Source organism: Ascidiella aspersa, chromosome 2 (genome assembly GCF_963924565.1).
Source record: "Ascidiella aspersa chromosome 2, kaAscAspe10.2, whole genome shotgun sequence".
In the NCBI taxonomy this organism is placed as follows: Eukaryota; Metazoa; Chordata; class Ascidiacea; order Phlebobranchia; family Ascidiidae; genus Ascidiella; species Ascidiella aspersa.
Window position 1 is genome coordinate 34907133 of NC_139448.1, and position 16513 is coordinate 34923645.

General features: G+C 33.2%; 3 protein-coding genes across 3 annotated transcripts in view; 1 reads left to right on the forward strand and 2 right to left on the reverse strand.

Annotated features, from left to right (window-relative positions):
- The window catches only part of LOC146165478 (uncharacterized), a 27099-nt gene extending 14371 nt beyond the window's left edge, over positions 1-12728 (reverse strand). Inside the window, exons 1-9 of the mRNA XM_083381080.1 lie at positions 12482-12728; positions 11923-12083; positions 11263-11445; positions 10595-10678; positions 9728-9886; positions 9138-9290; positions 8689-8766; positions 8034-8152; positions 7267-7412 (exon numbers count right to left, since the gene is read on the reverse strand). Of these exons, the coding sequence (XP_083237206.1) occupies positions 7267-7412; positions 8034-8152; positions 8689-8766; positions 9138-9290; positions 9728-9886; positions 10595-10678; positions 11263-11445; positions 11923-12083; positions 12482-12606 (1208 nt within the window). The 5' untranslated portion in view covers positions 12607-12728. The remainder of the gene's footprint in view (positions 1-7266; positions 7413-8033; positions 8153-8688; positions 8767-9137; positions 9291-9727; positions 9887-10594; positions 10679-11262; positions 11446-11922; positions 12084-12481) is intronic.
- On the reverse strand, positions 12728-13770 carry LOC146165479 (bifunctional peptidase and (3S)-lysyl hydroxylase Jmjd7-like). Its single transcript, XM_083381081.1, has one exon. It carries the CDS (start codon positions 13761-13763, stop codon positions 12819-12821), a length of 945 nt encoding a protein of 314 aa, XP_083237207.1. The 5' UTR covers positions 13764-13770; the 3' UTR covers positions 12728-12818.
- A 1172-nt stretch (positions 13771-14942) lies between these two features.
- LOC146165480 (mitochondrial import inner membrane translocase subunit Tim13-B-like) lies at positions 14943-16495 on the forward strand. Its single transcript, XM_083382966.1, has 3 exons — positions 14943-15149; positions 15685-15753; positions 15884-16495. The coding sequence occupies exons 1-3, from the start codon at positions 15018-15020 to the stop codon at positions 15983-15985; spliced, it is 303 nt and encodes a 100-aa protein (XP_083239092.1). The 5' UTR covers positions 14943-15017; the 3' UTR covers positions 15986-16495.
- The last annotated feature ends 18 nt before the right edge of the window (positions 16496-16513 follow it).

A 16513-nucleotide genomic window follows, 5' to 3' on the forward strand; every position in this document is an offset into this window, starting at 1 on the left:
AAAGTTTGCTAATTTTCCCACCATTATTAGTTTTTAAGGAAAGAACGTAATTTGTTCGTAAGTTAATATCAAACATTTGGTTTTAAGACAAGAACAGTTTTAATATACAACTTATATTGCCCGAAATCTGCCAAAAGGTGAGCCAGGTTATTATAAAACAATCGTTCATAGATGTTGAAAACAAATAAATAAATATTTCAAACGTTCGAAATGCGAAGTACTCGCATACGGCCTTTGATATTATTACTATGTCTAATTAAAACCTCTAACCATTAGGTTCCAAACGTATTACCTTGATTATGTAATTAATTTCAAATAATTGTTTATGGTATGAAGCACATACCCAGTTATAATTTTAATTGAAAAAGGCACTGCTATACAGGTTTAACGTACAGTTTATTCCTCGATTCAAAACAGGTTATCTTATAGAAATCTAAAAGCCAAATCAAGTGGTTTAGGTTAAAAAAAAATAAACAAACACAAACAAATTTTCTATGGGACTGTTACTAAACTCAGGGATTTAATAAAATGATGTTCTTCCGGTACTTATTTAATTTTTGATGCCGTTTCGGCTAAAAATCAAAACTACAAAAAAAACAAAGAACTTTTTTTGCAGTATACACATAATTAAACGCAGAAAATTGAGTTATTTTCTGGCGGCCAACAATTTTGGAAATCAAGGAGCTCCAAAACACAAAAAGACAGATGTCCATCTAAACCAAAGTGGCCTAGGCCAATCGCTTAGTGAACCGAGTTAAAGACAACAACACCAGGTTTGAGGGTGCTCCAGTCCAAGCACGACATGTGACTCTGACACAAGAACAACAGAAACTGTGGAAGCTTAAAACCAGGTGATGTGTGTTATGGTGGGTTGAACAGTAGAACACATGTGGATATGTTGCAAACAGCCAGTGTTGTAATGACTTTTGACTTAAGTCCAGTTAAGGTATTGTTTTTAAATGACTTGACTTTTGACTCAAGTATTTTGGGTAAAATGACTTGACTTGGCTTAAGCCTTAACGATATTATAAACAAGTGTATAAGTGCATGAGGCTTTCATGGGAGTGTGTTGACTATGTTTGAGTATCAAATGACTCTTTTACCACCAATTTGTTATTCCGCTTTTTTGACAAATAATTAAAGAGTGTTGCAAACAGTGAATTCCAAGCATGTAATATTTCTAGTTGAAAGCGGAGCATCGATGTCAGTTATTGGACGATCGTGCGAGAGAAGTTCCAAGTTTTTCTGCACATTTCCTTTTAAAATGCCATACGGAAGATATTTGATTCATTCTTTGCTCAGGTGACAGCTAAGAAATACAACATTGAAAATAACGTGAGCTCTCAGATTAATGCTTCAGTTGCAGAAGTCTATTGTTATTTGGGTAAAATGAATTGACTTGACGTAAGTGCACTTAATTAACTGTTTTGACTTGACTTATGATTAAAAACTCAAATTTGATATAAAGTGAGCTATCAAGTTTTCGCCCTGTTACCAAAAGTATATTTTAAAAGACCGCTGGAGAAGCTTTAGAGAAATTTCAGTACCTCGAAAAATAAAAAATTAGATAGCATTCAGGAGCTTATTGATCAGAACAGTTATTTCAGTTTTTGGCCCCTTCCCCCAATTAAAGGCCAAAAGGGAAGTGGACTTTTAAATTCCTAAAACCGCATCTACATTTTTTTTTTTTCAGAAAAGATATGTGCCAAAAATATTTTTTCGGCTCAATCAATCACTGATTTTAGGTACAGCGCAGGACGTCCAGTTTAATTTAAGTTGGGAAACGTCTGTTGTGTGCAATGGGCGATTCTTCTTTTTTCCACATGCATTTGGAAACGTGCGCGACCTTGAAATGTCCCGAGAAATGCTGCGTTGGAGACCACGTCGGGCTGCTTGGAGACTTTTGTTGCAGCCATGAACACCACGAAGTGATGAAGACAATACTTAACCCACGCCACAGGTAATCAACCTTCGTAATGCTGTCTGAGAGTTGTGTAACACCATTTTTACCCTACGCCATGATGAAGAAACCATACCTCTGAAAATCATATCTCAAAAATATTTTTGCTTCGTACCTTTTTGCGAAGCTTTTGCGCCTTCTCCTTAAATGTATTTAGATTGTATTTCAATTTCACATTTTTTAGACCAAAAACAGAATGTTTCTTAAATTAAGTTGATTAAAACGTCAATTTATGACGTCATCTCTAAAAAATCCAAGCCGCCCTTTGTCCACGCGATCCAAATTTTTTTTTTTAGGGGAACGCCCTAAAAAACGTTTAAGAACCTACAAACTAAAAGAACATACAATAAAGTCTTTAGTAACGATCAAACAAATCTGTAATATAAACTTTGAATTAATTGGTCAGTCTGCGCGAAAGTGTCAGTTTTTTAACATTTTTGGTACAATTATTATATGTAGTTAAACAATACAGTATACGGCCTAATGATTTATATCTTCTTTTCATCGCGGTTCTTTTGTTATCTTGCGGGCCAATATTTTTAAATAGCGATTCTTGGGCTTATTACTGTAAATTATACATAGTTTATGGATGCAAAGTGGTATTGTTATGCATCGCAGAGGATCATTCACAAAGTTTTTTTGTCAATTACAATACCAAATGATGGAAGTGATATTGCTGCATTGAAGCAAAGCTGACGACTAGTTCGGGGCCAACTTTGGCCCGCGGGCCTGCAGTTGGACCACGCTGATTTATATAATACGGTTTCCTGTCGAAAGGTTTAAGTCGTCAGCTGTCAAATTTAACGGCAACCTTAGATTCAAATAACTGCTTTCAATTTGTCAGGCTATTTTTCTATTGACCACAAAGCGTTGTTTCTAGCTTTTTTCCACACGACTTTGCAAGTACAACAAACATAAACATTACAAGCTCTCCGTCAACCAACATAGCGGCTACTACAACCACCACCGTCACACCAACAACCGTTGCACCAGAGCTGGACACCAGTGAGTGTGGTTTACGCAACATATTAGGACACGCTTCAAGAAACTCTGTGTCCAATGACACATAGCCTCAAATACCAAATTGATTAACATACACTATGGAATGCAGCTTGCAATAAACTATACCAAAGTGTGTAAGGCCAAGTTCAGCAGTAAAAAATAGGGGGGTGCCGTTTTTTCATGAATCCGAATCTGAATTTTTATTTTTATTGCAGTGTTGATACGGCAAATGACTTACACTTAAGTCAATGAATTGACTTCTGATTGCAGTCAAGTTAATTTTTTAACGACCCTAATTAGGTTTTTTTGGCGAAGTTCTTCACTTAAAATATGTCTTTTGGACAAATGACTTGACTTGGACTTAAGTCATTGAGTCAAATAATGTGGGTTGGAATTTAAGTGACTTCTTTGAATATTTTTTAATAAATTGGGTTGTTTATCTAATTTTTTCCACGCGGAAATATATTTGATTGCCATATTATGTGCTTTTGTTGTTACCAATTTTATAAGTTTAATATTTTATTTTTATGTCAATGACTTGACTGGGACTTGACTTGTGCAACTGATGACCTGGACTAGGGCTGGTTATTTTTTGCAAAAGACTTTGACAGATATTTTCAAATGACTTGACCACTTGTTTACAACACTGTTTTATTCTGACAAACCAATGACCTTGGATGACCTTCAGGTCAACACCACGACCACATGACCAGACTAAACCATCTGTTGAACAACTGGACCCAATCTTCACCGTAAGTTAAACACATGCTTGTATATTTTATCTTCTAGAGGTCGTGTAACTATATCAATTCAATTGACATAAATTTTGCTCTATTTTTCATATTTTAAGTAACTAAATGCAATAAAAGAGTTATTATGCAAATTTAATATCATTTAATATATCTACCGAAAAAGTATTTAAAAAGTGAAAACGAAAATGAAGGACTCTTTAATAACATTTAAAACCGTATATAACCCCCTCCGAACACAATCGTTAATTTAAACAATATGTTGCGACAAAATACCTTTAAAGCAATGAAAGGTGGTTTAAACCGTCACTGCATGCAACATGGTTTCCAAAGAAACCATTTTGCTTTACTTTACTCATGTTTATTGAAAATAAAAACGAATTAAAAAAAACTCACTCAAAGAGCTAGCACGATTCTTGCTTACAAGTCGATATAATGTAAATATAACTTATAGACGCCTCAAAAACATTACATTTGGTATAACTTGGCTGAAATCCGCATAAGACCTGAAAACTACTTGCGTAATACTCAAAAACCTGGCCTACCACTAGAGTGGGGCATTTTCCACACGTTGAGCAATTAGAAAAATACGCTTTAGATAAATATTATTCTCAATTAGGCAATACATTTATTTTCAGCATGGACCATTTTGGAACCTTAAGTGCTGTGGCTGCCTCGCTTGCCTATTTGCTTGTACTTGTATTAGTCGTTGCACTTGCGCTAAGATGTAGGAAGAGGCGCTGGGGCTTTTGGATTAGGGACAGTGATGTCATGGTTCGGCACAACGTTCAGGACAGCTCTGTAGCGATTGGCCACCCGGAGGCGCTGTGCGTGGTACCGGACAACAAGTAACTAGATAAATATATACTATGCTCCACTATGTTACGCTTTTTTGCAATGTTATCTTCTGTGCGAACTTCTGAGCAATATTCAGCAATAAAAAAGATGAAGTATGGCAATACACAAAAGTAAATGGTTGTTAACTGCGTAAAAGCTTCCCTATTGGAACTGGGTTTCCTTGAGCTTTTTTCACCATTTTATTTATTAAAAAAAGATAAATATATAGTACACTTAAAACCACAATTTTTGGTTAAATCTGAATTTTGTTTTTAAATATTTTTTTTTTGCAAAAAAATATGACAAATCCTAACATATAGTTTCGCAAATAACTTTGAAATACAGAATGACTCATTTCGTTTTTTAACTTTGTTAGGGAAATTTAAAAGACACTTGTTGGGGAAATTTAAAAGATCGCTTTTTACATTAAATCAGTGTTTCTTAATCCTCGACCAAAAAAAGGGAGCGAAGCAAGTGCAAATATTATGTATATCATTTTTATAATTGAATGGCTTGCACGCTTTATTGCATAGATAGACCTTATGCCTGCATTATCTTTTAATTATGGTGGACTGAGCTAAGCGAAACGATAGAAAAAATGATAAAAAATATGGTTTGAATATTTTTTTTGTTGCCCTATGGTTGACCTGGTAACCTTCTTTGGCACACCAGTGTTTAACAAGAACCGTTATTCATAAAAAAAAATGGAATCTTGAAAAAAAAATCTTTTACAATATAAGTTCTTAATATAGAAGGAATGTTTCAAATAACCAGAAAAATTTTGCAGTTACAGATTTCCCCAACTATCAACTCCAACCAACACAGGAACTGAATTTACGCAAATAAATGAAAAGCAACAAAAAGCAGCACGCCAAAATCCTGGTAAGATTTTGTTGCTTCATTTGAATCAGCAAAAATTTTGTAGGTTAATTCTCTTTCGCTTACTGTTAACTATATTGTTATAACTAGGGCCATTTTTATTTTAAACTAAAAAATATTTTTGACTTATTTTTTTAACGAAATTGCTCATTTGTAGAGGCCACAGTTCTTTCTTGAATAAATACCAGTTACCCAAACATAATATTTTGTCGATTTCAGACCCAAACATAATATTTTGTCGAAAAGTCAAGATGTTTCATGGATTATAAAAAGTGCGTTGTGTTTTTTTGTGATAGATATAGGTAGCTTGTGTTGTTTTGTCCCACATCGTAAATTCTAATAAACAGCAAATTAAACGGGGAAGAAGTAATGTAACAACCCCCTTCACGCGGATTTAAAGAAATCACTACATATGAGATTGCTTAGGTATTTTTGTATTACAGAATATCAGTAGGCTATTCCTAAAATCCAAACTGTTGATCTTCGAAAAGACCTGGTTTATGAAGAGGAAGTCTTTTATAAGAATTATTTAAATACGTAACAATGAATACACAATGGACAATTTCCTATAAAAGTTACTGCTGATCCAAGTAGACATTGTGGCATATTTCCTGCTTTTGTGGTTTAATATGGTTAATTGTGTCGCTTTTCCTGATTTACAATGCTTCCACGGCTATTTTTACAAAAAAATACTCTCAAGAAACACAAAAACTTTGTCAAAAGCCATAATTTGACAAATTTTGACTTTATTGAAAATTTTAACCTTATTGTAAATTTTGACTTTATTTTGACCTAAAAACTTCTTAGAAACAGTCCCCTGTGTGCTGAAAACAACTTTATTCTTAATCGTGGAGAGACGAGGTCCTTAAAAAAATTTGACTTTATTGACTTTTGCAGGCCCTAGTTATAACTAGAAAAAAAAGCAAAATAAGTTCTGGTTCAACTGAGATCAAACAAAGTTTACAAGGTCTCTGTAAGTTTTGCAAGTTTAACGATTAGTCTTTTTACTATGCTGTTGAAACTTGGAAATTTAGGGTTGTTTGATTTAGTATGGCCATCCAAAAAGGTTTATAACAAAAAACATATTGAATGACCTGCAAATTTAACATAAATTATTTTACTTTTTGCCAGTTGAACAGCCACTGCCGCGATATGCTGATTTGTATCGAACATCTACAAGCTCAGATGGAAATAATAGCAATGCAACGTCAAGTAATAATGCATTATGAGAAAAGCCTGAAGGTGTTATCTACTTAGTAATTTGAATTAAAAATGTGGATTAGTCTCCCATTATACCATTTATGACTAGAATTTCAGTGTTTGTTGTACAAGTATTTTAAGACTATGTGGTTAAGGGTTGCTGATTTTAGTACAAATTATAGTGTACTGGTTATAACTTTTGTGTTACTAGCTTGTATTTGCTTATCTTGCTGATAACCAATAAAACATTGTCATTTGTAAGTACTATTGTAATTACCTTTGCTTCTTGTTTAGTGAAAAAAACATTGTGCTCTTAATAAATCCATGCAAAAAACGTTTAAAAAAGGTTTTTAAAGGCCCAAAATTGGATGGCTTAACGTTATTTTTAATACCAAAAACAAATCATTATAAATGACACAAGTAAAAATACTTTTTAGATTGTTTTTTTTTTTTCAATTTGATCTCCACATTTTTTAAGCTAGCCATAAAAAAAACCAAAGAATATTTCAAGACTTCATTGGCATTTTCATAGACTTTACAATACGCAAAATGAATTCAAAGGCATTCATAGGCTTTCAATCTAAAGATTGTGTGACAACCCTGGTGCTGCAGTACAAGACATAATTTAAAAAAAAATACCTTGCTCGGGGTGGTGGTACTTGTTCTCTGTCCCCATGCAGCCAATCCTCTATAATATAGTGGTAGAATTGCTTGGACCAAAGCAGGCCAGCCATTGCCTGTCGAAGTATCTTTAAGTGGTCGCCTTTAACCAGGGGAAAGGTTTCCTGTTAAAACATAAAACTTGTCTAAATTCACAGTTTGAGTCCCAATATCTGTATATATTTTTTTGCAGATTTTGTAAGAATGATTAGTTTGCTCTAAAGTTTTCAATCTACTACATAATTCTCCTAATTAGACAACAAAAAAGAAAACCCCCCCAAAAAAACAACAATGAAGTAAAACATTTTAAAGACCTATACATACAAAAATTTATGTTTTTTTTGAAAGAGGATTTGGTACAACAAGAAAGTTCAAAGCGGCAAGATTTTGCATTCATTATCAAAGTGTAATCAGTAGGAAATGGTTAAAATTATTTTATAGTGCGTTGGCAAAATATTAAAAATAGGGTTTAATCAATTGAACAAGTTCAACTAGGCCCAGCTTTACAAAATCAAAGTATGCCTAATTGCTCATGATATGTTAAAAAGACTAAAATCATTTGAATAGAATGCAAATTATGGTTTGATTAATAAATTACCTAAATTTTAATATCATAAGTTTAAATTGAAAAAAAAAGCAAGTTCTATGAATAAAACCTAACATCAGGAAATGGTTGGAGGTCAGTTGAAACAATTTAAGAATAGATTTGCCTTTTTTTGGTCTTAGCAAAGTTTTATTTCGTTAACCTTGTAAAAAATGTCCATCTCCAGCCTTCGCATTTTGAATATGTCGACAAACTCACGACCAATCGGGTCGGCGACCGGTTCTGATTGATTGAAGAGTCGTGATTGAAGAACCACACTTCCTGGCAAATAGGGACAAAAATAAAAACATGCATAGCACTGGTATTTGAAAGGTTGTTGCAAATATACAAAAACAATTTAACACATATAGGACCGGTATGGACATGTTTAGAAAGATTGCTACAGCAATAAGGAATAAATTTGAAAATGATACTGCCAGAAAAGTTTTTATATCTAAGAGTGAATTGAGGGAAGTTGGTTACAGGAAGCTATTTGGTTAGCAGCTCATAAATGGGGATTTCCAGAAGTCTATTATTTGATGAACAATTATTCATTGTCTAAAAACTATTTGAGCTTTATTTAAAGGTCACTAGAATATAATACTCTTAAGTGCTAGAACTAAAACGACACAATTATTAAGACATGTTATAGTTTACATCAAAACATAATAAACCTAAACCTATGCAAGTTATAAACATATTAACACGCTTTATTGATTTTATGACTACAAAATTTATGAAACCTAAAGAATTGAGAAGTTAAAAATAGAAAACGATTTTTCAATAAAGTTTTTTCAAAAGGTAATAATATTTCTTACCTCCAGCTGGAACAGTTAGTACATAGTGAGCTGCCACCTTAGTGCCTCTTTTCTTGTCACTAACAGCGTCTTTTTCACCTTTAAAAGAATGGGAATATGAAAATTTAAGAGTCCTCAGAACACAACAATGTAAAATGTATATTTACAATTTAAAAGAAAGGGTCGTTCTTCAAACCAAACAATCTTTAAAATGTTTACCTAATCAGATAAACCATGTACCATTTTTTCTTAGTTTTAGCTATGTAATAAAAAAAACGCAAAATCAGCTTCTGTAAGAATAAAGCAAAAATAACAAGTAAGTTATTATTTATAGTACAAATTTAATAATTTTTGGTACTCAAAATAGCAACATGTTTTGGTAATACGCAACAATTTTCAAGGCTAAAATTGTTATTGAAAATTAAAAATCAATTTGACAGAAAATGACTTTTATTAAATTAAACCTTTACCATTTACAACATATCTGTGGAATGCATCTTTGGTGAAGGTGGTGTAATGCTCAACGTTGTAGAGTTTTTGCATATTTGTTTCGTTTTCAGTGTACAACATTTCAACATCTGGCTGGCCCTTAACCTTTTGCTGCACTTCCCAAACCATGGTGTCTTTGGGAACGGAAAATAATATTTGTTGAAATGTCGGGTTGAAAAAAAGGCAAAGTTTAGGAAACAGTCAACAATAAACAGTTATAAAACTTATAACAAATACTTGCATTTTTGGAAAAAAAGAAAAACATTTTGTATACCCTCATATCCCTGAAATAATTTTAGTGATCTCCCAATTCACATGGTAAAAATTATATTGTTGGTTGATTTACAACCTAATTTTTGTTAAAAATTTAGCCAAAAATGTATTCATGGCAACGAAAAATGTAAACAAACATACTTAGAGAAGAGATCTTTTGTAATTTTAGAACCGCAATTATTATCGTTGCCAAATCTAACAGGTTTGTAACAATCTTAAAACTTAAATTTGGCAAACTAAATCAAAGTTACATTTCAAAGTAAATTAGAATTGTTTTGTTCCTATTTCTGACACATACCAAGAGTTTCGTGCTTGCAAACCACTTTATTCGGTGCAAGTTCTTTGATGGATGGCTTCATGGTGCATCCCTCGTGTGTGCAGCCCCAGATCCAAGTATTTCGATACCAAAGTGTGGGTAGAACGTGGATTGTGGCCTCCTTGTCGCTGCGATTCGACACTGGCCAACAAAAACAACTAATGTCCGTGTTTTCCTGTTTATTTAAGAGAATTGGAAGTTGAAAAAATAAAAATTTACGCTAAAGAAGAAAATATTGCAACATATTGCCTGTGCAACAAACACATTAAATATTTTATGCTATGCTTTGTATGTTGAAAATCACAAAAGGTTGGTATTAAAATAGAAAATTATCTGACTAGTGCAGAAGCTAAATGTATAAACCTTACTGCAAAAAATAATATGCAAGAAATTTAAATTATAATTTTTTTCATAAATTTTTAATGTTTAAATTTTTTATAATGTACAAGAATTACCCACAGGCACTAAAAAAAGCCAGTGGGGCATTGGTCAATTAGGTGGCTAAAGCTGCATCAAGACAGTTTTGAAATCAATTTTAAGTGGTGATAAATAGGAGTTTATCCACAATACTCTCCCTTATGGTAAACAACACTTTATCACACCCTCTGGGTAAACAAAGGAAGGTTTATTGAAAAATTAAACTTTTACAAAGTATCAATCTTAGCTTGAACAGCAAAGTCTGGATAAGTCTTGTAACGGGTGAAATTTAATAGTACAGAAATATGAAATAACTTTCTCATTGCTATTGAAGCGCATATGAGAGCAGAAAATGTGACGGAGAAAGTGTTTTTTTTGCAAAACTAAGATACCTATGAGGTCAGCAATTATTAACAATGAAATTTTGTTTACCTGTTGTCTTGCATAGGATATCCTGTGGGCCATTCTTTGCATATTCAGCCGTCACATCCCAATAGTTCTTCTCATCAAAGGCACCTACAAATAAAGAACAGATATATTGTGACAATGATCACAGTATTCACAAATATTAATATAATACAAAACTGCAAAAAAAAAACAGATTTAGGAACGTAATCTGGCTTAAAATTGAATTGCACAATGTAGCTGTAAGCAAATTCAAATGTAAAAAAATAATTACAAACATAATAAAATTCTTCTATATTCGTGATAATAGGCAATATGAAACTTTGTACCATGGCTTGGAAAACATGCCTTAAAAGTTGTAGTAATAAAAACTATTTACAAATAAATAGATGGTTAACAAAACTTTTAAAAACACAACAACTTATGTATATTGAATAAAAAACATACTTATTTAAATATAGTAATTTAATTGCATGGTATAAACATAAAAATTAAACATTTAAATAAAAAAAATATAATAATTGAAATTATATATCTTACTAAAACTAACACCAATGCAAGTTATTAATTGATGCCATTATAGTGTTGTCATTTTACTCTTTTATTGGATGTTGGTGTACTTAAACCACATATTTCACCTAAAGTTAACCCTGACACCTTAATATCCTAAATCTATATAGGTAAAACTTTGCTACCTGTGTGTTCGAGCTCATATTCCCCGACGTGAAGTCCTCTTTGCCTATTTTCGTTCACCAGCTTGTCGTAGGGATACTCGCACTGTGGATACTTGTAGAGTGCCTTCATGTACGAGTGGGTAGGTGTGCTGTCCAGGTAGTAGTAGTTCTCCTTGACATCTTCACCATGATTGCCCTCCGGTCCTAAGAAGGGCATTATTACTTATCAATCTATTATTTGCAAAAAATGGTGTTTTTGCTGTTTTTTTATAATGTTAAAAGTAATTTTTTTTTGTTTACTTTTTACATTTTTTTTATAATGTAAAAAGTAATAACGAAAATTAAGTTGAATTGAAATTTCGATAAGTGAATATCTTGGAATTCCATGGCTACATCTATTATAACCAGCATTACTAGTTTTAATTGTTTTTTAGTAAGTTGAAGCTGCAGTATATTGTACATGGCTTGTACATGAAAATGTTTTCAGAAAATATCCTCTTAAAAGGTGGGTTAATTGACAAAAAGTAAAAAAACCACACAAATTAAGAAAAACATCAAACCAATGTTGGATTCACACAATTTTTTTTTCAAATAAAATAATAACAGTACAAAGACCGAAAAGCTTTAATCAATAATCATGGCAGAAAAGGAATTTGTAGAAAATATCAACTGTATATTTACCAGTCAGCCCAAATAGGCGCTCTTTAAGTATAGGATCCTTTCCGTTCCACAGAGCAACGGAGAAGCAGAGTCGACATTGTCGATCACAGAACCCGAGCAGTCCGTCCTCGCCCCATCTGTAAGCCCTCGAACGAGACTCGTCATGGCTCAAGTATTCCCAACTGGCGGCAAAAATAATTTGGGTTAAAGAGAAATACTAAATGCAGCTATGTTACAGCAGTCCATAAATAACCTCTACTTTACAAAGTGTATTGCTAAGGTAGGATAATACTGAACTGTCATTATATAAAAAACGTTTGTTACAAAAAACAAAGTAGGAAATATGAGCTTAAATTAATGCAAACAAAAAAAAACATCAAAACTCCCAGTCAAGCCAAGGTATAAAACTTGCTGCAATCATTTACACATTTCACAAAAATTAAAAAAACAATACAAAATCAAATCAAAAAGAAAATTATTCAGACAAGGTAATAGAACCATGATAATAATGTTTGGTTTACAGTTATTTTACATGTAAAGTATGCCAATTTAAAATACCCCACAATATAAATAAACTTACCAACTTCCATCGGGAGAATAATCCTCTCTCACAGTTCCCCATTGTCTCTCCGACAAATAAGGTCCCCAGCGTTTCCAGTTCTTTACCCTTTCTTTGTCCTCCTTTAATCTGGCAACTTCAGCCATTTTTAATTTTAATTCTATTTCTGACTCATCCCTTAAAATTTCACAAACAAAATCAAATTGCTTATTTATAAACAAAATATTGCTAAAATAGAAATAAAACAGGCTGGAGAATGATGTGGTAATGTTAAATCTAATCAATCTCCTAAAATGCCTTTTTGAAATTTAGTATAAAATTGTCGTGTAAACAAAGACAGGCAATTTCTATTCTAGTCTCAGCTATCCTTATCAATTAGGACAGTTAATTTATCCAACAATTGATAGAAGGCATACTTCATATCAAAGTCCATGTCATACCAGTAATTGACTGCTATAGTGTCATCACTTTGCTGAACGTGATGAAACCACAGTGCTGGCAAGTAAAGTATTTCACCAGCATTTACGGTACAAGTTATCGGGGTTGCATTGGCAAAGCATGGATAGGTGTCAAAGTCAGGTTGTAGGGGGTCCACAGCAATCCAAGGCACACTGTCGCCAGTTTTAATCGTATCCCACTTTTCATCTTGCTGGCAATATTTATAGACATTGTATTTCCGGTACGGAATAAAAGGTCTGTCAGTGGGTGGGTACAATGTAAAGGTCTTACTGCCACATACTACGAGATAAAGGTTCTCGTAGTGGTCTTTATGTAGGGATGTAACAGAAGAAGCGCCGCCCATCCAGAAATTAACAGCATCCGGATTTTTACCAAATGCCTCCGTCGCCCAACTAATGTCTTCGTCAATGTCACAAAACAGTCCCTTAAATTCATCAGTAAGATTTGAATTCTGCTTCTGGATGTAATAAACACCTTTCTCTTTTGATTTATCTTGACCATTTAAACACTGGAAAAACTGGCTTATTGTCATTTCTTTTTCATCAGGCAGGAAAAATTTTCCATCGGAAACCGAATCTGCATAGCCATTAGGTGTCACTGCAACCGTTACAGGCCTGTCTCCTAAGGTTTTTGCCAAATATTCTTGATTCCATTTTCCTATAGCGGGTAAGTGCTTTGCTGTGTTTTCGAAAATGCACGGGCAATTTTTGGAGACAAAGTTTCTGTGAAATGCAAGTGCAGTTGGTGCGCCTTCGATTCTTGCTACTTTGCGACCCACATAGAGCTCTTGTATCTCAGATGAGTTTTGTACCAAGCAGTTAAATATGTCAGACTTTCTAATCATTCTAAAATGAAAGATCTTTAACACAAATATTATGTAAAGTTAAAAAAATGGCGCTGGTCAAGAATCCTAGCACAATTTTGTCCGGGGGTTTATACTGATAAAATTATTTTGGTTGACGTCCGAGTTTGCAAATTCTTTTTTTTTTTCCTTTCTTGCAATTTAATTTTTGACAACTCGTTTCGTTACTGTAAAAAAACAGTGGAAGAATTCTAGACTAGCTGGCAATTGTTGCACTATTTCGTTTCTTTTACGTAATATTTATGCATTCCACTTGTAAATTAATGCAAGGCAGAAAACGCGTAAGCTAAATTCTCCGATATTACAGAGTTTGTCACATTTGAATAGCCCACTAGTCGGCATTTTTAGGCCGATTTTATTGGTGCAAAATGTTGTACATTGACGAGAAATTGGATCTAGCAACTCGCTATTTGATCAACGTCAATATAAAAGTAAACTGCGGCAAAAAACAGACACAATGTCATCCATGATTTGCAAAATCTGTGGTTGAAAATCCTTGTCATTGCTTGCCGCAACGCCTTGCTACAATAACACACTTAAATACTAAGCATTTTGACCAATCAAATGCCTGCTATAACGTCACGCTTGTCAGCTTGGCAATAAAAACAGCTGATACTGTAGTATATGCAGACTACAAAACCAACAAATATGACGTTATTATCTTGTTTTTAAGCACTGAAACCAGTTTCACGACGTCTTAAGTCAAACTAATTATGAATGATGGCCATTTAATAGATAAATGCGCTGGGTATGCTACGCAACAAGTCAAAAAAACATTTTTGTGGGAAACTTGAAATTCGTAGGTCTTTTCTGAATATTGGGCAACAGTTTAAATAATATGTGGGGGTGAAAGTAAAACTAATAAGACATTATTTTAATCAATAAAGTCCAATTTACAACATATTTCGTCATTGTAATCAAAACACATTTTTTGGATTTGAAAAAACGTTTGACTTTACTTTTCAAAGTATTTTTGGGCGTCATTCTTTTAAATTTTACGCAAAACAAACGTACGGATAAAGTAAGTCACATTGACGAACAAATAAATGGAATTAAATAAACCAAGCAAGCTATTAAGCCTAAATAGATTCAAACTAGTAAAGTTTTCCGACGTAAATTATGCGTCAAACTTTCTTTTTCGGCACGTGTGTTGACTGTTTACATTTGTCTTAAGATTAGGATTGAATATTATAAAACGCTTGTACTTCTGTAAGAAGGTAAAAATAATTAACAAACATGGACAGCTTTTCATCTATGGATTCGTACAATCCGGATTCGATGCCCACACTTAACCGAGAAACGGTAGCTCAATCTCTCAAAGTTATTGAAATGCAAGCTGCAATACAGCAACAAGAAATGCTAGTTCAGGTAAAACACTTTTTGCGTGTTTATTCTCATAGAAATTTTGGCGCTGGTCTAGAATCCTACCACAGTTCTAAAATCAACGCACAAAATTTGAGTTAGGGTGCGGTTTAGCGTTCGGGTGTGGGTGGGTCAAGTATTATTATATTCTTTGTTTAATAATAATACTTGACCCACCTTAACCCAAATGGTGTTTCGTTGTGGTAGGATTCTAGACCAGCGCCGAAATTTTAGCAATCTGTTTTGCGTAATGATTTTTTGTTAATAAATTTATTTTAGACCAACACTGGGCGCCTACCACAACGCAGAATCCTACCACAGCGCATATTTTTTGGGTTAGGGTTATTGTTTAGGTTTTGGGGTGGGTTGAGTATTCATTAATAAAAAATTGATATAATAATACTTGACCCACCAACACCAAAGGCTAACTCTCACCCTAACCCGAATTTTGTTAGCAATATAAATCCCCAGACAAAAATGTGGTAGGATTTTAGATTGTTTTAACATGGCCAGTTTGTTTTTATGTTACTTTTATTTTTAGACAATTAATGAAAAGTGCTTCAAACTATGTGTGCATTCACCTGGTTCTTCTTTGGATGGCTCTCAACAGGTTAGTAATTCAAGTAAAAATGTTTCCTGTTACATAATGCCTGTCCCATTTAATCTTTTGTGCAGTATTTAAATTGGCTTATGCAACATGCTATTGCACTACAATGATATTAAATTTATTTCAATTACAGAAATGCCTTGCCAAATGCGTGGACCGCTACATTGACTCGTGGAATTGTGTTTCAAGAACAGTCACTAATAAAATTAAGCAACATTCAAATATGATGGGATAAAAGTGGATAAAGAAAAGCTATTTTAGGCAATTGTGGTTGCCAAGGCGACCATTGTACTCTCTGAAGATTGAAGTTTTGGCATCATATTGAATTCCTATAATTGTTGTCTTGTTTTTATGTTTATTTTGATATTGAATTAAAATTTTGTGAAACATTCTGTAACATTGCAAAGGCCTAAGCTTTCATCGTTTTTACATATTTGTAAACCATGAAAAGTATGTTTATGGTTTTTCTTGGTTAATCTCCTATTGTATTTAATTATTTATACTGTTGATATATAATGTGCATCTCTAGTGGTTATGAACTAAAAAGAAACATGCTAATAATCATTAAAATACCCAATATTTATTGGGAATAAAACTCCCTAAAAGTTGTTGCATGGTAGATAACACACATTTTTGTAATGTTGTTTTATTTGATGCAAAACATTTTTTAAGAAGAGCAGTAGTGTGCTGTTCTACTGTATCCACTTCTTGACGTTTATTTCCATGAACTAAACTTTGTGCTAAATTTCATCCTTGTGTTTTT